At 41.3% G+C, this 22,822-nt stretch overlaps 2 protein-coding genes across 6 annotated transcripts; both read left to right on the top strand.

Annotated features, from left to right (window-relative positions):
• Positions 1 to 69: 69 nt before the first annotated feature.
• On the top strand, positions 70 to 4,415 carry LOC148409725 (GTPase IMAP family member 2-like). Of its 4 annotated transcripts, XM_088438476.1 has the most exons (10): positions 70 to 158; positions 364 to 426; positions 556 to 625; positions 779 to 856; positions 1,861 to 1,911; positions 1,998 to 2,048; positions 2,123 to 2,173; positions 2,984 to 3,035; positions 3,272 to 3,363; positions 3,433 to 4,415. In XM_088438476.1, exons 3-10 carry the CDS (start codon positions 577 to 579, stop codon positions 4,164 to 4,166), a joined length of 1,158 nt encoding a protein of 385 aa, XP_088294602.1. In that variant the 5' UTR covers positions 70 to 158; positions 364 to 426; positions 556 to 576; the 3' UTR covers positions 4,167 to 4,415. The 4 variants fall into 4 exon arrangements, with proteins under 4 accessions (XP_088294602.1, XP_088294603.1, XP_088294604.1 ...); XM_088438477.1 differs by lacking the exon at positions 3,272 to 3,363 and having other exon boundaries at positions 130 to 426; positions 2,984 to 3,034; XM_088438478.1 differs by lacking the exons at positions 70 to 158; positions 364 to 426 and having other exon boundaries at positions 779 to 830.
• On the top strand, positions 4,386 to 22,384 carry LOC148409724 (neurotrypsin-like). 2 transcript variants are annotated; one of them, XM_088438471.1, is made up of 15 exons: positions 4,386 to 4,526; positions 8,951 to 9,142; positions 11,365 to 11,407; positions 14,193 to 14,435; positions 14,517 to 14,655; positions 15,500 to 15,678; positions 15,779 to 15,926; positions 16,299 to 16,477; positions 17,207 to 17,348; positions 17,539 to 17,759; positions 17,828 to 17,969; positions 19,035 to 19,325; positions 19,417 to 19,539; positions 19,618 to 19,880; positions 20,462 to 22,384. In XM_088438471.1, the coding sequence occupies exons 1-15, from the start codon at positions 4,512 to 4,514 to the stop codon at positions 20,857 to 20,859; spliced, it is 2,718 nt and encodes a 905-aa protein (XP_088294597.1). In that variant the 5' UTR covers positions 4,386 to 4,511; the 3' UTR covers positions 20,860 to 22,384. The 2 variants fall into 2 exon arrangements, with proteins under 2 accessions (XP_088294597.1, XP_088294598.1); XM_088438472.1 differs by lacking the exon at positions 4,386 to 4,526.
• Positions 22,385 to 22,822: the final 438 nt, after the last annotated feature.

The raw sequence follows: 22,822 nt of genomic DNA, 5'->3' as shown, positions 1-22,822 counted from the left end.
TTTATGTGAAGGGCAATACATCATGGCAACATTTCCAGTTGGACTTGTCTCACAAAGGCGTGTTACATGAAAGAAAGGCTGCTGTGTGAGCGACATACCGCAACGCATTAACAGAAGCAGTGTGTTTGTGTGTGTGTGCATTTGTTTTTCACTACAAGGTGGGGACCAAATCCCGGCTTTCACTGATTTGGGCAAACTCCACAAGTTTCGACCTTTCTTGAATTGTTGTTTATTTGAGGTTAGGTTCAGGCAATCTCATAATGGGACCAGGAAATGGATTAAGTCGATGAGATGTCCCCACTACGATAGAAAACCCCCAGCGTGTGTGTGTATGTGGAAATGTGTGTGTGGGTGCTTTTGTAGGGTGCGCGCAAAGGAGATCACAGTCAAAGCGTGATCAAAGTTTGTTACTGAAAGGAGGAAAAGGTCAGTATTTCTTTCGGTAAAAAGATTAACGAATCTACAAGATTTAGCAATTATTTAAATCTATTTGCCAATCTTTTGAAATGAATGTTTAACTTGAAATTCGGGTGCGCTTTCCCGGTTGCGTTCAAGGGTCGACAATCCGCTCGGGAAATGGAATGTAAATGTGACCCCAACAACGCCGAGGATGGCGGCGGTTCAGGTAAGACGCTTTAACCTCCTTGTTTGTGGGGCAAAAGTATTGGGACACGTGACGCGGGAAGTGAAAATTGGAAGTTATTTGAATCACCTTCCCTGTAAAACGACTTCCACCAAAATATGGCGAGAATGTTGACCATTTTTCTGTTTCTTTTAGGCTGGTGGCTGAGCAGCAGCAATATGCAGATGGGCGCTTACACCGTTGTGGGGTATCTTCTCTACAGATTCTCACAGAGTCAGTTGCACCGGTTAGCTTCTTTTGGGAAAGACGGAAAGCTTGTTGGTCATGTTTGTCGCCGTACATACAAACTGAATAAATAACAAATCCCGCTGTTTGAAATGGGATTCAATATAATAACTCGTTCGGTGCCAAAGACGTATTTTTACGTTTTTCCCTCCCAAGAGTCCAGACATTCAATTCTGGATGCCAAAAACTTAAAAAAAAAATAAAAAATAATAAAATAAAAAAAAAAAAAAAAAAAAAAATACTAAGTACTTCAGTACCTAAAGTAACTGATTATTTTAGTGTGCAATTGGTTATCTTGGTTACTTTAGTCCTTTAGTACCCAAAGTAATTTATTCGTTTAGTACATTAGTTACTTTAGTACTAAAGTGATTGATTAATAAGGTAATTGAAGGCTTAAAAAGAATTGATTGATTTAGTAACCCAAACGATTGATTATTTTAGTTCTAAATGACAGCTAGTACTAAATTTACTTACGTACCTGAAGTAATTTATTATTTTCATATTTAATTCATACAATACCAGATTTTTTAGGCCATATAGTCAAACACAAAAAAAACCCAATTACTGATACTTTAGTACCTATAGTAATGGATTACCTAGATTACTTTAGTCCTTTAGTACCTTAAGTAATTTATTTCTTTAGTACATTAGCAGCAAGGTATTCAAGTACTGAAGTAATTGGTTACTATTGTAATTGATCATTATATTAGTACTTAATTACCTTAAGTAATTGATTATTTTGTGGATTAAGTACTTAAATCTTTAGGTATTTAGACCTTCTTTTAGCCAATTTGAATTTTTTTCCTACAATTATGAAGAAATGACACAATTAGCCATTAACGTCTGAATTTTTGGCAACAAAAAACCTCTTAAGTGAAAGCTTCTGCAAAAATGGGGACAACCTGATTTGTACGAGTAATATTTCCAGTTACATACTTTGAAAAAATTGAAGCGATTATTTTCAGCAAAGCTGTCTTCTCCTCGTCCCGCAGCCCTTCCGGCGCTGATCCGATGGCCGATTCGTATCTTCTGCTCTTTAACCGGTGCGTTTCCACAATTTGCCATTTATAATCAGATCAGAAATTTTCCATGGTGAGGATTGTGATGTGGAATGGTGTGTGTCGTTCAGGTCTTTCAGCTGTTTGGGCCTGGGTGAGCCGCATTGTGGGCACCGTCCGAGGTACATGGTGGAAAAAGAATCTCTCGGGATCAATTCCGCACGTAAATGATGTGTCCTCTACGTTTGTCGTGTAGGAATCCAGAGCCTGTGTAAATTTCTGTCTCGGATTTGGCACGTTATCAAAGGTAAATCTTTGTAACTTTTTTATTTGTTTGTTTCGTAACCCAGGGATTTTTCACTACCCTTGCTTTATTATTGCCCAATTTGGTCTGACATTGAAAGGCTCATAACATCATCAAATATTAATATATATTCATTTTCAACCTCTCAAAATGTTCAGTGGCATCAACCCTATCCATACATATATATATATATTTTTTTTTTTTTTGGGAGAGGGAGGGGGCTTGATGTACAAAACTTTTAAAAATCTGATAATAGCAAAAGTAACTGCTGTATATTTCTGTAATTCAAATAGGAATATTTATTGTATCATAATTATATGAATTTTGCTTTATGGGAGACCAGGCTAAGCTAATCATGAAAGGATTGACGAAAAAAAAAAAACGGGAAAAATGCATGATAAAACATCGGGTTTTCAATATGTCCAAAATTGACAATATTTCCAATTTTGAATGGCAGTAAATGAGCCTGACATGGGCCAAATTTGACACCTATAGGGTGTACCTCTCGACCTCCCGTTTGCAAGAATTTTGAAGGGATGCCAGCCTGGCATATTGAAAGTCGTCATGTTTTGACAATAGTCTACCCTCCTAAAAAGCTGGAGTTGGCTCAAAAATTCCCCCAGGGGCAAAAGTGTGTCCACAAAAGTCATTTTAATCACTTGTGTAATGTGTGCTATTTCTGTGCTAATTCATACTTGTATATTTTCTATACAAATTATTAACCGATCAATCGTTCACTGCCATTGACGACAAAATTTGTACTGGGCTGCCACCGACATAATTGGTAACCAAAATGTTGTGTCTACCCATCAGGATTTTTGGCCAAATTCCATTGGATGCTTCCCTTCGTCAGAACCGTCACTGGTCAGTTCTTGTTTATAGTTTGACTTTTCATGCATCTATCCTTTTCATTAACAGTTTAATGTCACAAGAGTCATGGGCTTGCTGGAGCCTATCCCAGCTGTATTGGGCGGGGTACTTCCTGAATCGGTTTCCAGCCAATCACAGGGCACACAAACAAGCTTTCCCACCCACAAACACACCAAAGAGCAACTTGGTGTATCCAATATATCTACCATACATTTTCTTTGGGTATGTGGGAGGAAACCGGAGAACATCCATGCAGGCAAGGGGAGAACATGCAACTCCGCACAGGAGGGCCGGAGCTGGAATCGAACCCACAACCTCCGCACGTGATTGCCATTATTTATTAATTTTTTTTTTTAAAAAGGGAATAAACGGCGGTGTTGTTGCCTCAACAGGGTCCACCGAAGGTTTTTTGGACGAGACCATGGGACTGAACCTCTCCAATCCCATCAAAGCAGGCCTCCGAATGATCATCGTAGGCCCTGCCGGTGGAGGACGCACATCAGTGGCAAACACTTTGTTGGACAACTGGGCAGAAGAACCAGAGGAACATCTCCAAGAGAGCACGCTCAGAAGAGCCATGGTGGACGGTAGAGAACTTACCGTGATCGACACGCCGGATCTCCTGGGAACGTCGCTGGGGAGAAGCGTCCGAGCCAGAGAAGCTCTGAAGAGCATTCGTCTGGCAAGTCCAGGTCCTCACGCCATCCTGCTGGTGATGCAAGCGCCGCGCTCCAGCAAGGGGACGCATCAGGATGCTTTGGAAGCCATGCAAACGACGCTGGCGCTCTTCGGAGATAACATCCGAGGGCACGTCATCCCGGCGTTCACCCACGCCGACCGCTTGGGTCGGCTGCACACTTTGGAGCAGCTGCTGGAGAACGACGTCGGCGGCGTCAACAGATTGGCGTCTCTATGCGGGCAGAGGCCCGAGCTGCTGGACACCAGGCCCGATCGGTCCACGGAGGAGCAGAAGGTGACCCGCGGGGTGCTGGTGGGGCGGGTCTTAGAGCTGAAGGTGCTCAGGGGACATTTCGTCCACGAGCTGCAGTGGCGGGATGAACGCATCCGAGAGGAGCTGCTGACTGAAATGACCGCCGCATTGGACAGGAAACTGGAACACAAGTAGATACTATGCAGTGTGACTTGAGATTTTTTTTTTTTTTTTTTAATAAAACACAAGCCACTATTATTATTATGTCAGCACCGGTATCTGTTATATTTATGGATGTCATTGATGGAGTTGCACACAATCGTGTGGGGCAGGTAAAAATGTATCATATTTGTTTCGCATTACTCTTTGCGACGTAAATTTGTGCCAGAGTGCCACATTGTGTACTTTTTAGGGGGACATTAAAGATCAGATCTGGCAACCCAAGTCACTAACCCACGTGCTGCAGCATGCATCACTCAAGATTTACTTAAGATGGAGAAAGTGCCTGTAATTTTTTATTTTACTGGGGGAAAAATGTAAATGTTGGCGAAAAAGGTAAGCTACTAATTTGATCGTTGGGGTCATTAGACATTCAAGGTGTGTGTATTGGAGCGATTGAGTTTGAAGTAGTTCGTAAACAACGTCTCCGTGTTAATGACTGAATTTGCACTATGGCTCATTGTAACTCAGCAATAATGAGAGATGCTAATTGCTAAGCTAATTTAGGATTGAAGTGGCTATCTTGTTAGCAGCATAATGAAGTGCTTGTGTGATCGACTCTACAGAAAATTGACATGCTGCGAAGAACATGCAACATCGAATCATAAAGTAGCAGGTAGATTAAAAAAAAAAAAAATATATATATATATATATATATATATATATATATATATATATACACACAAAACGAATGCTCTCTAATTTGAACCGGAAGCGGAAATGAATCCCGCAGTTCACTAGAGACTCCGCCCATAACCGTAAAGTATGTTCAGGTATGTTTCTTTTTACAATAGTGTTGAGTTTTGAAAGGAGTTAGACCTAAAAATTAAAAATAAATTCTTCCAATATTAGTTTTCTTCGATTTCCGTTTCCTCTTATTTCAAATCAACTAGAAAAAGTTATGGTCGTACAGCATCATGTTTTTAAATGTTTAGGCTCGTTTTCTTCGAGGCTTGCTGGGGGGCAGCCACACTGCCTCCTAGCGGACGCACGAGGGATGGTCTTTCTACGTGTGAATATGCGACCTCCACAAACGCACATTCAACACTTAAAAATCAATGCAAACACGACAAAATACACCCATATAAAAATCTAACCAAAAATAAACAATATATAATGAATGAACACAAATACGAAACATTCAATGAATCAGCAGTAGTTCCATTGATGGTAAGGCCCGTAAAGCATTAACCGTCGCTACAATGTGCCATCCATCCATTACATATACTGCTTGAAGGTGACAGAGCAGGAGTCTCCCTAGCTGACCTCAGGCCTAAATCGCTGGCAAGTCATTCACAGACCACACTCGGCGTGCGACGGTCATTCACTCTCAATCTGTCATGGAATGGAAACTGAAGCCAGGCCAAGTCAGGCCAAAGAATCACAACGCCATCAGTAACTTTAAGCCGTCAGAATTCACTACAAGAATTCACCGTGTCCAAATCGTTATCAATCCTCTGAATTGCAACATGATGCTAATAATAAATAACACGCCACTGAAGTGATTGGCAGCTGTGGAGCGCCAGCTCCTATTTGTCGGTCTTCCATCCGTCTTCTGTCCTTCTCAACTGTGCTTTGAGACACATGAGAGGGGACGACGGAGAGGAGAAGGAAGCGCGTCTCTCATCCGCAAATGCCTCTTTGTTTCCGGTCGTTTCAAGGCAAATCGACAAAGTCACCGTCAAGCCCTCTTTATTTGATGCGTGCGTATCGTATCTGAAGTCTCTTCAAGGGAAAGGAAGTCAGATAAACGGCGGGGAAGGAAATTGAAACATCACAGAGCGCGGTGGGGGACGTCTTGTAGCGCGCGTGTCACTAAGCGCGCGCACGCTCTCGTATTGTTCCCCTCAACGACATTAGCGGTTGTAGCAGAATTTGCTGCGTCGCCGTGCCGGTTGCCGTGGCAACGGGCATCAGGGACGAGGAGCGTGTAACGGGATTGGCGATAAAAAGGCTCCCGGCGACAACTTCAGTACAAAAAAAAACCAGCCTGCGCTCTGGTGTAATAATCTAATTTATTATACATTTATATATTTATTTTGCAGACAAACTGTACAGTGTCACTGTGAGGGGAGGCTGGTGTGTTGCCGTGGCAACCATCCTTTTTGGTGGTAGGACAAAGAAAGAGACAAAGGCAAAAACACAGACATGCATACAGGGTTTGTCTGTGTATGTGTGTGTTTGTATATATATATATATATATATATATATATATATATATATGCACATGAACCACTTTTAATTTATCAAGCATGAGTAATCACTGTTGTCTTCAAAGCTTTTAACAGATATTTACTTCAATAAAATTAGTAAATTAACGTAAAATCATCAAATAAAAATACAGCCAAATAAAAAAGTTGTTAAATAAGAATGGTAAAATTTTGATAATCACAATTTTTTCTTCAAATCTTTTACCCGATACTGTACTTACTTGAATAAAATTATTGCATTAACGTAAAATCATCAAATAAATATGATACATATAAAACATTTTCAAGTATTTATTTGCCAAATTTTTGAATCACAATCACTGTTTTCTCCGAAGTTTTTAACTTGAATAAGATCATTGAATTAACTTAAAATCATTAAGTAAAAAACACGCATATACAACATATATTAATCATTTTTGAGTCATTGCAAAATTTTTAATAATTCATTGCAATTAATCACTGTTACCTACTTAATCACTAATATTTACTTGAGTAAAATCCGTGAATTAATGTAGCATTAGCCATCAAAAAAACAAACAAACAAACAAACAAACCCACATATATAAAATATATAAAACATTTTTAGGTAAATATATATACATATATATATGGATTTAAAAGCACCCATATGAGAGCAAGTAAGATGGCACAATTTGGATGAAAAGATAGCAGGTCTTGTTTGCATTAGCCGGGGGAAAACTATGAAGTTTAAAAAGGAGATGAAAACAAAATGTTAATCTCCCAGCCTGCAGCGAGTGGGTACAAGTAAAAAGTGTGAAACGGATGAGTTGAGTTAAGCTCACAGCTTGAAGGCAGTACAGCATGCGGGGAGAGAGATAAGAAAACAACAAATGGGTTGCTTCTGAATATGGATTTGTTCAAGCGTTTCTCAACTACGAGCCACCTGAAGGAAGAAGCAGGCGGGGCTTTCATTGTTTGGCAGCACAGACATCACCTGAGAAAAGAAAAGTAGGACACAAATACAACATGATGGCAATCGGATTCTTGCTAATGCTCTAATATTAGCGTGTTTAGCATACAGCTAACATACAGCTAGCATACAGCTAACTTGTAAAATGGTCAAAAAGTTCCTTCACCTTCGCTAATTGGACTTTCCCCCACTTTTGTTTCCTTTTTTTAGCTATTAATTAAAAAAAAAAAAATACAATATTGTTCATTCTAGTTCGACTTTGGAGGAGGGAACATGTTTAGAAAAACAGTAAGGTAAAACGGCAATCAAGATAAATAACATAGCAACATCAAAAGCATTGAAACACGACTCTAGGGAGCTGAAATTTCACGCAAATGTTGACAACATGCACAACTTAGTTTAGTCTTCCCTTGGCTAAAATACTGTGAGAATGAAACGGAAGAAAATAAACCAAAATGGTCCAAATACATGTTGGTGTTTCATCAAAGGCATTTCACATCAAAGGAAAAGCATTGAAATAAGACACTATGGAGCTGAAATTTCACCCAGATGCTGACAAAATGTTAAAGTTTACCACACCACCCGAAATGTGCCTTCCTTTGGTCAAAATACTGTCAGAATAATGTGGAAGAAACTAATTAAACATCAAAGGAAAAGCATTGAAATAAGACACTATGGAGCTGAAATTTCACCCAGATGCTGACAAAATGTCAAACTTTATCACACCACCTGAAATGTGCCATCCTTTGGTCAAAATACTGTAGAATAATGTGGAAGAAACTGACCAAACATCAAAGGGAAAGCATTGAAATAAGACACTGTGGAGCTGAAATTTCACCCAAATGGTGACAAAATGTCAAACTTTATCACACCACCTGAAATATGCCATCCTTTGGTCAAAATACTGTAGAATAATGTGGAAGAAACTGACCAAACATCAAAGGGAAAGCATTGAAAGAAGACACTTGGGAGCTGAAATTTCACCCAGATGGCGACAACTTGTCAAAGTTGTTATCAGTTATCACACTACCAGGAATGTGCCATCTCTTTGCTAATCTACTGCTAGAAGGTCGAAGAAAATGACCAAATATCAAAGAAAAAGCATTTAAAGAAGACGCCAGGGAGCTGAAATTTCACCCAGATGATTCTTTTTTAATGTGGCATGACCAGTTGGTTATCACACCAAACCAAGTGTGCCTTCCCTTTACTAAAACACAGAGAGAATGACGTGGAAGAAAATGACCAAAAATGGTCAAAAAAACACACACAAGCGACAAAAACACCCAATTGATATGACACAAATCTTTTAAATCAAGCCTAAATATTATCTAATACACTCATGTTTTCTTTTTTTTTTTGGATGTGTGATTCATGAATGAGTGCCCATTAAGCTCTTCAACACCTACTTTGTCGTAATGAATGCAAATATATTCAGCTTGATAAAAAAAAAAGACGCTATCTTTATATACTGTAGTAGTCAGAGACCCCCTAAAAGCACTCTCGCACGCCCACAAGGAGAGAGAGAGAGAGAGAGAGAGAGAGATAGCGGCGCTTTCTGCAGAGCTCAACAGAATTCCCATCCAGATTGTGTGTGTGTGTGTGTGTGTGTGTGTGTACAGTCATCCATGGCCTTTGTGGTGCCGCACCCTCTCCGGAGCAGCCCCGCCAGCAGCATCCTCCACGTTCTCATCCCCGCTCGGCGTCTTGTCGTGCGCCTGCCACGGACGCCCGCCATGTCTCCGGGCGCCCGCCGGTTCTTGTTCCTGATGGGATCCGTCTGCCTGGTGCTGCCTTTGCCGCTGCGCGCGCAGGTAACGTGGCGTTTACCTTCACGTGTGTATATACTGTACGGATGTCGGTTGACGATGATGATGAGGATGAGGAGGAGGATGAAGCTTGTGCTGTCACAAATCGATGGAGCGAATGAGGGAGAGGAGAACTCGCTTATCTATGACTGTACTTTCTATCTATACGCAGAATTGATTTTTCAAACCGATTATTTTCGGGGCAGATATTTTTTGATGCTGACTCACTTTCTATTTTTACTCAGCCATTATGTCTAAATGGGCATTTACTGTATGTCGGGCTGTGTTTTTCCGTCTTGACGCGGTTATTTTTGGTCTTTTCTTCAAGCATGCCGTCAATTTTCTTTGAGTTCTTAAAGTGACACTGTGTTAGATTTAGACCGTTTTTCATGAAAAGGGAATAAATGAAATGGTTAGAAGTTTCAAAAACTTGCAATTAAATGTCTTCTTAATGACCTACAGTATGTTTTAAATATAATCGTACATCTAGTTGTCATTATATTACGTGGGGGGTGGTCGCCATGTCTGTTATAGCTACGGACAGCAGGAGGTGTTGGATTTACCGTAATGCCCCTAAATCTCCCGCAGACGCGTGAGAAGATTTACACACACTCCTTTGAAAACGTGTTGCCTAATTTTCTTGATTTGTCATACGGGGTACGAGAACCCCTGGTGTTAAGTGAATGTGCTACATGGGATATGTGCTCTTTCTTTTCAAACTAAGAGCAAATCAATTGGAACTTGAAAGAACTTATTGCAAAATTGTGTTATGGTGACTTGTTTGCTTTATTTTAAGTTTTACAGTAGCGGCACAATTTTCCAGCGGATGAGAACCCCCTAGTGTTACGTGACGGTACTACATGAGGTTTTAATAGGATTTCCTCGGGCATCAGTAAATCTAATTTAATGCAGTGACAGGAGTGGAAGAATTTCGAATTGAGAGCAAATTCATTGGAACATGAAAGAACTTGCTGAACTGCATTATTGTGACTCGCTTACGTTGTATGACTTTGTTTTAAGTTTACTCTAATATGCATTTTTTTTCCAGCAGATGAGGCAGAGATTAAAAAAAAAGATCACTAGGAGGCTAAAATATTGCATGGATTGTCAAAACATGACAATTTTTAATATGCCATGCTGCCGTCCCTTCTAAAGGCTTGAGGTTGAGATGCACAATTTTAGCCTATGTCAGACTCATTTACTGCCACTCAAAATTGGAAATATTGTCAATTTGCTTTAACGCTTCACGTTCATTTGTAGACGTTTCAATAGTTTTTATCATTTATTTATTCTTAATTGAACAGGTAAATTTAGTACACTTTTTTATTTGATTACATTGAAAAACTCTTATAAGTAATTGACAATCAAGGCTCACTTCCGATACCGGAGTACTAACCGATACTGGTATCAATCTGATATCATGATACTTTTTTTTTTTTTTTTTGGTATGAAATGCTAGCATAGACTTGAACAAGGACCAAAGCTTGAAATAATCTCAGAACTAATTTTTGAATTTGTCTTCATTTGAATTTTATTTGTTTTATTTAAGTTTGGAGCTTAATTCAACAGTATAAAACATAAATTTTTCTCATTTCAAACAATGAATATAATATTTATAAGTTCATCTAAAATATCTAACAATTTTATTTATGAATTATTGATCTAATCATTTATTTAATTGATTTGATTATCAATATTATTTATTCTTTTATTTGATGATAAATTTGAAAAATGCATCCCCTCTGGAATTTGAACTTGAATCAGCGCGTGTGTGTGTTTGTTTGTGAATGTGTGTGTGTGTGTGTGTGTGTGTGTGTGTGTGTGTGTGTGTGTGTGTGTGTGTGGAGGTAGCAGGTGCAGGCGCATGGCAGCACATTAGGTTGGTAAGGGAAGCGTGTGATTGACATGATTGGCGATATTGCCATCCGTGTTCCCACCAGCGTAGTTCACGTGTTCCCGCTCTCACGCTATTAGAGCTGTGCTGGTATGTGTATGTGTGTGTGTGTGTGTGTGTGTGTGTGTGTAATATATTAGAACGGCACATGAATCTAGCTATTAGCTTGACGCAATAATCCATAAAATGAAAATGTACCAAAAAGATCAAATAACAATGATCAGATACATCACAAAAAATGTGGACTCGTCAGACCACAGCGTCATTTTGCGACCACGTAAATGTTTTTGTGTGTTTTTCAGTCTAATTTTTGTCGTTGTCTGCGCGTGTTCAGGTGGTGGCCGACGACACGTACTTAAACGAGGTGCAGAACTCAGGTACGTCTCCCATGATGCTCTCTGTTCCGCACATTTCTCCTTCCCGCCATTTCCTTCCCGTGCATTGTTTGGAAGCTCATCTTCCTCCTTTCCCTGAGGCTCAAAGCCTCCCACCATTTTTTAATTTCTCTCTTCCTTTGGAGAAGAGGGGGCGTGTTAGGAAAGGGGGGCATGACGTGCGGGGGGGGGGGGGGGGGGGGGGGGGGTTGATGGGGGTAGGGCGAAGAGATCGTAAACGCTTTCACACACAGTTTGATGTCAACCTGCAGGTTTTAGCCAACGCTGCTGTTAATACACATTGTGGTTAGTGGTGCGTGCTTTTGTGAGGTAAACACCCACCCCAAATAAAACAGACCCCCCCCCCCCCAATACAGTAAGTGTGGAGCGTGTCAAATGTGCTTTGTGGCGGGGAAATGGATTATATGAGCAGGGAGGCTGAGTGTTCCCATGGCGATGAGGAGAGGGGTGTTGTCGTGGCGATGATGGAGAGCCAGAGTGTTGGCAGTGCGTGTGTGCGTTTTTGGGCAGAATGGGGGAGGTGGAAGAATTTTTTTTTTTTTTTTTTAAGGTTGTGTTAAGAAAATAGGATTGATGTGTTTTAGTGACATGTAGAATTTTTTTTTTCCTGAAAATAATTGTACAATAATGATTACAAGATATTAAAAAATATATAATTTTTTTTTTTTTTTAAAGTTCATTAAAAAAAAAAAAGGATTGATTTTTTAGTTACAAGTACAAAAAAATATACAAAAATAATAACAAGATATTTGGAATAATTTTAATGCATTTTATATATTTTAATTGAATATTTACATTGCATACATGCTAATGTTTATTTTTAATTTACAAGAACCATGCAAATATGTTCCTGTAATAATAGAAAATATAATATTAATTGTATTATTTGGAGAATGAAAATGTGTTAATATTATTTTTATGTATTTCATTTAACCCTAACCAAATTAAAATGCAAATTTTAAATTACATTAGAAAAATTTACCATATTTTTCGAATTATAATGGCACACCTGAATACAAGCCGCACCAACAAAATAGTCACAGAAAATCAATTTTTGTCATGTATAAGCTGAAAGATGGTACATGGAAGTTTTTTTTTATTATTTATTATTTTTTCAAACTGCGTGGATATAGAATGCTGCACCAACACAGCAGTAACATGCCTGTGGGTGTTTACTACTTGCGGCATGTAAACTCACATTTCAAACACAAAATCAAGTCTTTAAAAGTGTCTTCTTCTGTCTCCCTTTTTTTACTTTGGAGATTGCCCTCAAAAATCGAACTAGAATACAAAAAAAAATGCTAAAGCTAATTAGCCCCGTTGTTACGGCTCACTCAGTCACATTTTAACTCATTGATTTTTCACACTCCAGCCACTCAATTATTTCACAAACATTTCCCATATCGTATTTTAAAATCAGAACGAAGCAAACCCTGCTGCGTTCAAATGCGCGAGTCCATTCGTCGGATTCTAAACGCTGCGCTGGCGACGTCCCCTGTTAGCGGAGCAGCCTGACATGAATTAATAATGAGGTACAAGAAGATAGCCGAGCGATACGCAAACAGCCGTATTCTAACGGGACGCCGGCTGCCAAAATCAAAATGGGCTACAAAAACAAACGGCCGCAAAGACTTCACCTTTTATGGAGTTCTTCACTAAATCCTCATTAACTTTGCGCCCCAAAACGATTCTTTGTCTCCTCTGGTTTGTGTACTGTCTATTGATCTTCGCTTTTGGTTCTTCCTCGCTCCGACTCTCTGGCTTTTCCGCCCGTGTGTTTGTGTGAATACGATAAGACTGGTTAGCGATGCAGGTCGGCCATTAATCACAGTTTAGCTGCAGCTTGGCCTTGGAAAAAAAAAAAAAAAAAGATGGCCAGAAACGCCCAAAAGAAACGTTGCAGAAAAGGACGACAATGAGGATATTTGACTTGGTTTACATGGGGGGTGTCAAACATACGGCCCGCGGGCCGTTTCTGGCCCGCAAACGGAGTTTAATCCGGCCCGTGAGATGATTTTGTAAAGTACAAAAATGAGTTGATGATATTTTAAGTTATATATACCATAATTTCATTGGTCTGGCCCACTTGGGAAATATATTTTCCTCCATACGGACTAAAGTTAGCTAAAATGACACCCCTGTGCTACAGTGAATGACTTTGTATTCAAGCTCGTTCAAACGTAGTAGATTTCTTGCACGATCATAGATCAATCATGACTCAAGCGCCGATCTGTTCTTTGCTGGCGTTTATATGTGATGTTTTTGTTTGGGGAATTTTTTTTTAAAAGCATTTGGCGTACTGCTGTGGCAAAGACAAAAATGGCAAAAATTTAAATGAGGTTTGGTTGGTAATCCGTAGTTTCCTTATAGTCTCTAAGTGCGGTGTTTTAACATATCCTTTGGTCTTTACATCAAAGGCATTTCACATCAGCAAGGGAAAGCATTGAAAGAAGATACTAGGGAGCTGAAATTTCACCCAGTGGGCGACAACATATATGGGTGGTATCATATGAAAGATTGATTTCCATTCCTTACCTTGATTTACAAGTATGTAACGTATGTATGGCAACACCGCCATCCAATGGTCACAGTTATCACTGCAGTGCTCAATGGACTTAGATAAGCGATCGTCAAGGGTGTCAGCTACTCTCCATAAAAACAAAACAAAACTATTTGACGAGAATTTGATCATTTTTATGGCTATTTTAAAAGACGAGCATTCTTTTCCATAGCGCCGAAAGTTAACGTCTTCGTTCACGCTTTCCAGTCCCCCTGTCCTGCTCTGAGGGATTTACCGAGCTGGGGTACTACAACGGCACGGTGTCCCAAACGGACTCGGGCGCCCCGTGCCTCAAGTGGACCGAGTTCCCCGACTACGTGGTGCAGTACCCGGGCCGCGGTCTCGGAGAACACAGCTACTGCCGGAACCCGGACCGCGAGTCCAACCCTTGGTGCTTCTTCAGGCAGAACTCGGGGGCCATCGGGTGGGCCTACTGCGACTGTCACCAGGGTACGAAAACGGCAAAACGGCGAATTATTGGATGTTTTCCCAAGTTGGTGGACGATGTTTAACGACCTTCAAACACGCTAGGTGCGGCCAGGCTGGTCGGCGGCACGTCGTCCGACAGCGGACGAGTCGAAGTGTACCTCAACGGCCAGTGGGGGGCGGTGTGCGATGCTCACTGGACGGACCGGGACGCCAGCGTGGTCTGCAGGCAGGTGGGCTTAAGGTAAGGACGTTTCGGTCTCGTAGGGTTTACGTCAAAGGATGTCGGATTCGCTGAAAAAACAAACGCGTATAGTAAGGCTTTTTTTTTTTCGAAAACAAACAAAAACGACCATATGTAATAAAGCTTTTTTTTTCCACAAAAAATGACCATGTAAAGTAGAGCTTTTGTTTGCAAAATAAAGACCCTTTATAGTCAGGCTTCTTCTAGCAAAAAAAAAAAACGACCATGAATAGTAAGGCTTTTTTTTTCACAAAACATGACAATGTTTAGTAGGGCTTGTTGTGGTAAAGATATAACTGTAAGGCTTATTGTAGTATCTTTTTTTTTTTTTTTGCAAAAACAAACGAACGTGTATAGTAAGACTTTTTTCACACACACAAAAAAAAACCCCAACCAATTATGTATAGTAAGGCTTTTACTGTATTTGACAACAACCTAGTGTAAGAATTTTTTATTTTACAAACTACGACAATGTACAGTAAGGTTTTTTCTGGAAAAAAAAAACAAAATTAAAAAAAACATTTATACTAAGGCTTTTTTGGCAAAAAAAAGACCATGGCTTAGTTAGTAAGGCTTAGTTTTGCAAAAAACAAAAGAAACAATCATGTTTAGTAAGGCTTTTATTTCACAAAAATACAACCATAGAGTAAGACTTTTTTCACAATGACAATGACCAAAAAAAGACCATGTATAGTAAGACTTATTTTTGCAAAAAACAAACATGTATAGTAAGGCTTTTTTTTTCACACACACACAAAAGAGCATGTAAGGCTTTTTATTTGTATTTTTTTCCACAAAATACGCCCACGTACCTAAATGTTTTTTTGTTTTTTCGTCGGGGCAGCGATATCGGCACGGCGTTGCGGCACTCCCAGCTGGCCTCGGGCTCCGGCCTCTTCCACTTTGAGCGTCTGGGTTGCCGCGGCGACGAGAACAGCGTGAGCGCCTGCGGGAGCAAGACGTTCATCACCGGGGACTGTAACCATGGAAACGAGGCGGCCGTACTGTGTGCGCCTCCCGAAGGTCAGACGAGAGAATTTCACACAGGCAATATTTACGGTACATCAAAAAAGTCATTTCTCCCTTTGCGATATTACGATATTTCGAACATATCATTGGGCAGGTAGCGGACCTCCGCTACGGCTGGTCGGAGGCGAGGAAGACTTTGAAGGACGCGTGGAGGTCTTCCACGGCGGGAGGTGGGGATCCGTGTGCGACGACCAATGGGACGACAGAGACGCCGAGGTGGTGTGCAGGCAGCTGGGCTTCAGGTGGGTCCTTCAAATTATGCATGTAAAAAAAAAGATTTTTGTGGACATTGTGAAATTAAAATAGGCTAAATATAATATTTGAAATTGCTGGGTTACATGAAACCCAGATGGGTATTGGAAATTTTGAACTATAAGCCAAAACCCCGTGGCTTTTAGTCCGGGTATCGGCATTTTTATTTTACTGGCCACTAGGGGGCAATCTCCCGGTAAACAAAGAGAAACAGAAGAATACTAATTTAGAATTTAAGATATTTTACTCGCCACCAGTAACACAGTCAGGCATGTTGCTGTTGTGTTGGTGCGGTATTCTAACAATCCCAATGTGTTTGTTTTAATGTTAATGTGCATTGCTTGTGTGTGTGTGTGTTTTAGCGGGGTGGCCAAGGCGTGGTCGTGGGCTCACTTCGGTCAGGGTTCGGGTCCCATCCTGTTGGATGCCGTCAAGTGCACGGGCAATGAACTGTTCCTGGATCAGTGTCCACACGGACACTGGGAGCAGCACAACTGTGACCACATGGAGGACGCCGGAGTCTCCTGCAGCCCTTACACAGGCATGACGCAGACGCACACACACACACGCACGTACTCAGCCTTAAACGCTTCTATTTTTATCACCGGCACACATCAATAAATGATTACTAAGGAAAACAGCCTTTGCGTGTGTGTGTGTGTGTGTGTATATATATATATATATATATATATATATTTTTTTTTTTTTTTTTTTTTCATGCAAAAAAACGACCATGTATAGTGTGTTTTTTTTATTTTTACAAGAAACGACCAAGGCTTTTTTGCAAAAAAAAAAAGAAAGACTATGTAAATTAAGTTTTTTTTTTCCTTTTTTTTTCTTTTTAAACAACCAAAAAATATAATAGGTCTAATTTTTCACTGTAAAAAAAAACCCGCATCCATGTAGACTATGCCCCCCCCCCCCCAAAAAAAAAAGTATAGCAAGCTATTTATCCTGGGGAAAAAAAAAAGCATGTGTAGTAAGGTATTTTTTGTGACTGTGTGAAATTTCAGCTCCCTATTGTCTTCTTCCAATGTCTTTGATTGCACAAATTACCACACAAGGTAAACAAAATAGCCTTTGTATGTGTGTGTAGGTAAATAAAACATGAGCAAATATGGTGCTTTAGCCCTTATTACCCTATTACTGTTTATATTGCCTACTTTATTATTTGCTCTATTGTGTGGAATGTAAGTCTGCTCGAGGAAGTGAACGGACTAAGAATTTCGCTGTGCATGACAATCAAACTCTTGAATGTTGAATTTTTCAGACGGAGTGGTGCGTCTGGTGGGCGGCGACAACCCGTGGGAAGGCCGCGTGGAGGTGCTTCACAACGGCGATTGGGGGACGGTTTGTGACGACCACTGGACGCAACAACACGCCCAGGTGGTGTGTGGACAGCTGGGATATAGGTACATGGATGGACACATATGTGTCTCAAGGCTGGGGCAGCAATTTTTTTGTCTTTAAACATATTAGCTTCCAGAAGCACTTGTGGAACTCACAACCCAGGCTTAACTTAGCTCCGCCCCTATTTCCTTGACGATTTTTGGTAATAATAAAAAAAAAAATTGACTCACGTTCACTGACTGTTTCCTGAAGGGGTCACGCCGAGGCGGTGTCGGACGGGACGTTCGGCGAGGGCGGCGGTCTCATCCTGCTGGACGACGTCCACTGCGATGGCAGCGAGACGTCCCTGCTGGACTGCCGCCACGGCATCTGGGGCCGCACCGATTGCTCCCACGCCGAGGACGTCGGCGTGCGCTGCCGGGGAAAGGCGGAAGACGAAACCAACCACGTCCCCGTCGTCGCGCCGTCCACCGGTGAGGACGACGCCTTAAATGAAATTAAAAAATACGATCAAAACTAATATTTTTCGAAATGTTGTCAGGTCCGTTGCTGCGTCTCGCCGGGGGCGTCAGTAGGAAGGAGGGGCGAGTGGAGGTGTATCTCCACGGTGACTGGGGGACCATCTGCGACTCGGGGTGGAATGACCTCAACGCACTTGTCGTGTGCAGGCAGCTGGGCCACAGGTGACCACGGCAGCGTCGTCATTTCAGAAGCTAACATTGGAGGCTAACCTCGGAAACTAGATTTGGAAGCTAATAAAAAAGGCAACTTTGGTTTTTTTTGGAGGCTAATGTCAGTCTTAGTTCTTGGTGTGGTCACGTTTGAAGCTAATTTTAGATTCTAACTTTAGAAGACAAGAAGCTAATTTAAAAAGCTAGCAAGGTAACCTAAGCGAATTTCTGACGCTAACTTTAGAAGCTAATTTCAGACACTAGTTTTGGAAGCTGATTAAAAAAAGCAACGTTGGTCTTTGGAGGCTAATGTCAGGGTTCTCAAGTTCTATGGTTAGGTTAGATTAGAAAATACCTCGAATTTTGGAAGCTAGCATTGGTCTTAGCTCTATGGTTATAGGTCAGACTTGGAAGCTAATATTAGGCACAAATTTCAAAATCTAGTTTTTGAAGTGAAAGAAAGCAATGTTGGTCTTTGGAAGCTAACGTCAGGGTTCTTAGTTCTATGGTTAGATCACATTAGAAGCGAACGAGATTCTAACTGCAAACTAACATTGGTCTTAGTTCTATGCTTATAGGTCAGACTAAAAGCTAATTTCAGAAGCTAACATAGGAAAATAATTTCACAATTTTGTTTTGGGAGTTAATAAAGCAAGAAATGTTGGTCTTTGGAGGCCAATTTCTGTCTTCCTTAGTTCTCCGATAAGGTCACATTAGAAGCTAATTTTGATAGCCAATGTTGGTCTTACTTAGCTCTGGGGTTATAGTTCAAACTCGAAGCTAATTTCAGAAGCTAACATTCTTCCTTATTACTATGGTTAGGTTGTATTAGAAGATAACTATATTCTAACATTGGAAGCTAAGCTTGGTCTTTGTAGATCTATGATTGCAGGTCAGACTAGAAGCTAATTTCAGAAGCTAACTTCAGAAAGTAGTTTTTGAAGGTGATAACGAACACAACCTTGGTCTTTGAAGGCTAATATCAGGCCTCCTTAGTTCCACGGTTAGGTCACATTTGAAGCTAATTTAGATTCAAACTTTGGAAGCTAAGTAACGTTGGTCGTGCTTCTTCCCCAGCGGCGGAGCTGTGGCGGCCGGGGGCTTCGGCCAGGGCAAAGGACCGGTCCACTTGGATCAAGTGAGGTGCACGGGAAAGGAGGAATTCCTTGGCGAGTGTCCCTCGCTGGGCCTGAACACGTTGGGCTGCAGGCGCGGGCAAGCCGCAGGGGTGAAGTGTGACACCTCCACCGTCCCCGCGTATGACTCCACGCATCGGGTCCACCAGCTGGAGGCCAGCTGCGGGTTGAGAAAGCTTCAAGAGGAAGCTACTGAGTCCAAGTCTGGAGAGGAAGGACGAAATATTCTCAGGTGGGTTTTATTAGGGTAAATGACACCATCTAGTGGATGCGTTGGGTAATTGCATCTGGGGACCACAATATTTATTTTTTGATTGTTGCAGGACGTCATGGCCTTGGCAGGCGTCAGTGTGGCTTCAGTCCCAAAGCCAAGAAAGCGCCCCTCTCTGCAGCGCCACTCTGATTGGCTCCTGCTGGGCGCTCACGTCAGCCACTTGTTTCGCCAGGTGACGCACACATCGACGACGAGCAACGAAGAGCATCGCCGTCCCGCTTTTCTAACATACATCGTGAACCTCCGTAAGGTTTGGAACCGAGCCGTCCAGGTACATGGTACGGGTGGGGGCCACCGATCGAACCTTGATCCCGGAGCGTGTGGTGGTCCACAAGAAGTTCAAAGGTCAGAGCGGAGGTCACGACCTGGCCTTGATCAAACTGCCCGGCGCGGAAAAGGGTCACTGCTTCATTTTCGACCCACACGTCAATGCCGCTTGCCTGCCCGACGACGACCAGAGCAGCACGCCGGCCGCCTGCGTCGTCATGGTGACCACGCGGTGGAGCGCACCGGGTAGGTTCCATTATCTTTAGAATTTCGAGAAGGCAATCTAAAATCTTATATTTTTTTTAGGAAAAAAAAAAACAATAATCAAATAGAATACAATCATATCAATATAAATAAAAACTAATTTTTACAGGACCTAAAAATTAAAGTGTGTTAAAGTGGGTGAAAAAAATAGTTCAATCATTATTTAAACTTCTACTTTACTAACAACCATTTGATGCTGAAAAAAAACTAATGATGAATGTAAATTCATCTGGAACAGTAACATCTTAAACATTTTACCGTGAAGAAAATAATATAAAACATTGCGATTTTTTTTTCTAAATCACAATCATTAATGTGAAACAAAGAAAAAATACCGACAGCAATTTAAAGTTCATAACTGGCAGACTTGATAATAAAAGCGCCACTGCACCACCTAGTGGCGTGAATGTGCAATTACAACTCACATGGCAACCGCAAAGCCTGTTACCCGGGGTCATAACCTCATGCGGTATTTTAATGTCTGACCAGTATTTTGCATCTCTAGAAACCGAGCACGTCACCGTATAACAGACCGCGATGTTATTGACGATTCTTTGTGCCAGACTCCGTCTTGGCGTCATGGGTTCCCGTCATGTCGTCGTGGCAATGCAAGAAGCGTCACGGCGACAGTTTCTCCAGCCACGGCACCGTGTGCGCCGGCGGTCCCCCGGACACCGGCCCGCTACACGGCGGCGGCGACGGTTGCCGCGGCAACACCGGAGGCGGCCTGCTGTGTCAGGGAGAGGCGGGCCGCTGGGTGCTGGCGGGAGTGGTGGCCGGGGCCTACGGCTGCGCCGACGCCTCCTCGCCGGCGCTGTACACGCGCGTCGGCCGCTTCCGCGGTTGGATTGATGATGTCGCTCGGGCCGATTCCCAAAAGGGGCGACGAGGGGAGGAAACCAACGACATCGGACGTCACGTACACGCAAAACGCACGTACCACTCGCAGGCGGCGGTTTGATCGAGGCCTCGTTGACTCGCCGCCTGTGCTGCGGGACCGCCGGAGAAAAGGCGAACTGAACGGAGGATGCCTTGCTTCCCAACAAGAGGCCAAAAAAAAAAAAAAAAAAAATCTGATCAGCATGTGCTTTCGCATTGTAAATTCGGTAAATTACTTGGCACGGTGCTCAATTAACCCCTGTGCAGTATTTTGCCTATTTTATGGTCATTTCCTTCAAATGATTCTCGCAGTATTTTAGCCAAGAGATAACACACTAAGTGGTCGCGCCATGTTGAACTTTGATATGTTGTCGCCGTCCGGGTGAAATTTCAGCTCCCTATGGCCTTCTGTCAATGCTTCCCCTTTCATTTGATATGCCTTTGATGTACAGATCAAAGGCTTGGACAAAATACCGCACAAGGGTGAGACTACAGTTAGCATTGATGCTAACTGCTAATTGATGTACAGCTGATTAACATGCAACATCAACAAAAAAAAAGGGCTTTTCTTTGCAGGCTCATAGATGACTGAACTACTTCAATATGGACCGTACCTTAAAAATGTTAAACATCCATCCATTTTCTGTAGCACTCATACTTACTAGAGTTGCAGATAAATTACCAAGTCAATGTCTAGAATTAAACCCTATAGAGAATGAACTAGACTTTCCAAAGAGGAAACCACTGTATGTGTACCCCGAATCTTGCCCAAAAATGGAAGGCTCAAGGCTCACTTGTCTAATGAGGATGGACATTTTAGAAGAAAAAAAATACATATAAAAGCATCACGAAGTACAAGAACTGAAGGTGTACTTAATTTTGTGGCCAGTTAGAAATAGTAAGAATTAAGGCCAGTGTAATAACAGCATTTGCGGTTGCTTAACATATGGTGATTTGAACATATCGTGATATGGTAAACGCATTAATTCCTATTCGTGTTTACCAGAAATAATAAGAAGTAAGGATTGCTTAACTGCATCTTATAATATTTATCAATGACAATCTTCTGGCTTTGCCTCACCTTAAAGATGGGGTCTGATCACGAAGGCGTGTATCTGGAACATAATCATTCATGAATATTTAGAATAATCATTAATCAAAACGCTGGTACGGTCCTTTGATGTACAAAATCTGACAAAAAGCCATTGAAAGTCTGATTCTGATGGTGCAGATAGAGCTAGAGTGTTTATGTGGACTGTGAACATTTCAATGACAATGTTTCTTCTTACCACTAGATAGCGCCATTTTCTTTTTTTTTTCTCGTTTAGAATCTGTGGTGTAATTGTTTGGACTTTGTACGTCTTGTGTTGTGACTCATGGTCGTCCATCATCGTGCCACCGGTGACAACGGGGCTTTCTAATTGTGGACATCATCAACATTAAAGCTTCCATCAGCGAGGCAACAGAGACATTCTGCTCGCGATTTTGTACATAATGAAGCCTTCAATAGTAGGCGAGAAATGGTCATCCTGGTTCTGTAATGTCCAAAATAAATCTTTCACTTATTGTGAACATAATCAACATTAAAGCTTCCTTTGGCAATTCAATGCAGGCTAATGGTGTCCGATTCTGTACCTGGTTACTTCCAGGTCAACAAAGAACTTCATTTGACAAAATCAAAATTAACGTATTTAGCTTTTTCTTATTAGTGTCAATAAACACATCAATCACTTTACATAATCAACATTAAAGCACGTTCTTGTCGTTTTGGATGACAACAATAAACGTTCGAACACTGCCAATACCATGTATTTTCAAGATGAAAGCTTTTTTTTTTTTTTTGCTTCTGATTCTGGACGTACTAAACATGAAATCTTTTACTTGTCTTGATCATAATGAATATTAAAGCAATCCTCAATAATCAACATTAAATCTTCCTGCAATTTTCCTTCTGATTCAGGACATAATAAAAACTAAAGGTTACAATCTCCTGAACATAATAAACATTAAAGCATCCCTCGTTTATGAGTCTGTAAATAATGAAC

This window comes from Hippichthys cyanospilos, chromosome 17, assembly GCF_059441005.1.
Source record: "Hippichthys cyanospilos isolate Australia breed blue-spotted pipefish chromosome 17, RoL_Hcya_1.0, whole genome shotgun sequence".
NCBI classification, from domain to species: Eukaryota; Metazoa; Chordata; class Actinopteri; order Syngnathiformes; family Syngnathidae; genus Hippichthys; species Hippichthys cyanospilos.
Note: the sequence above shows the minus strand (reverse complement) of the source record. Positions and strands in the feature narration are given on the sequence as shown.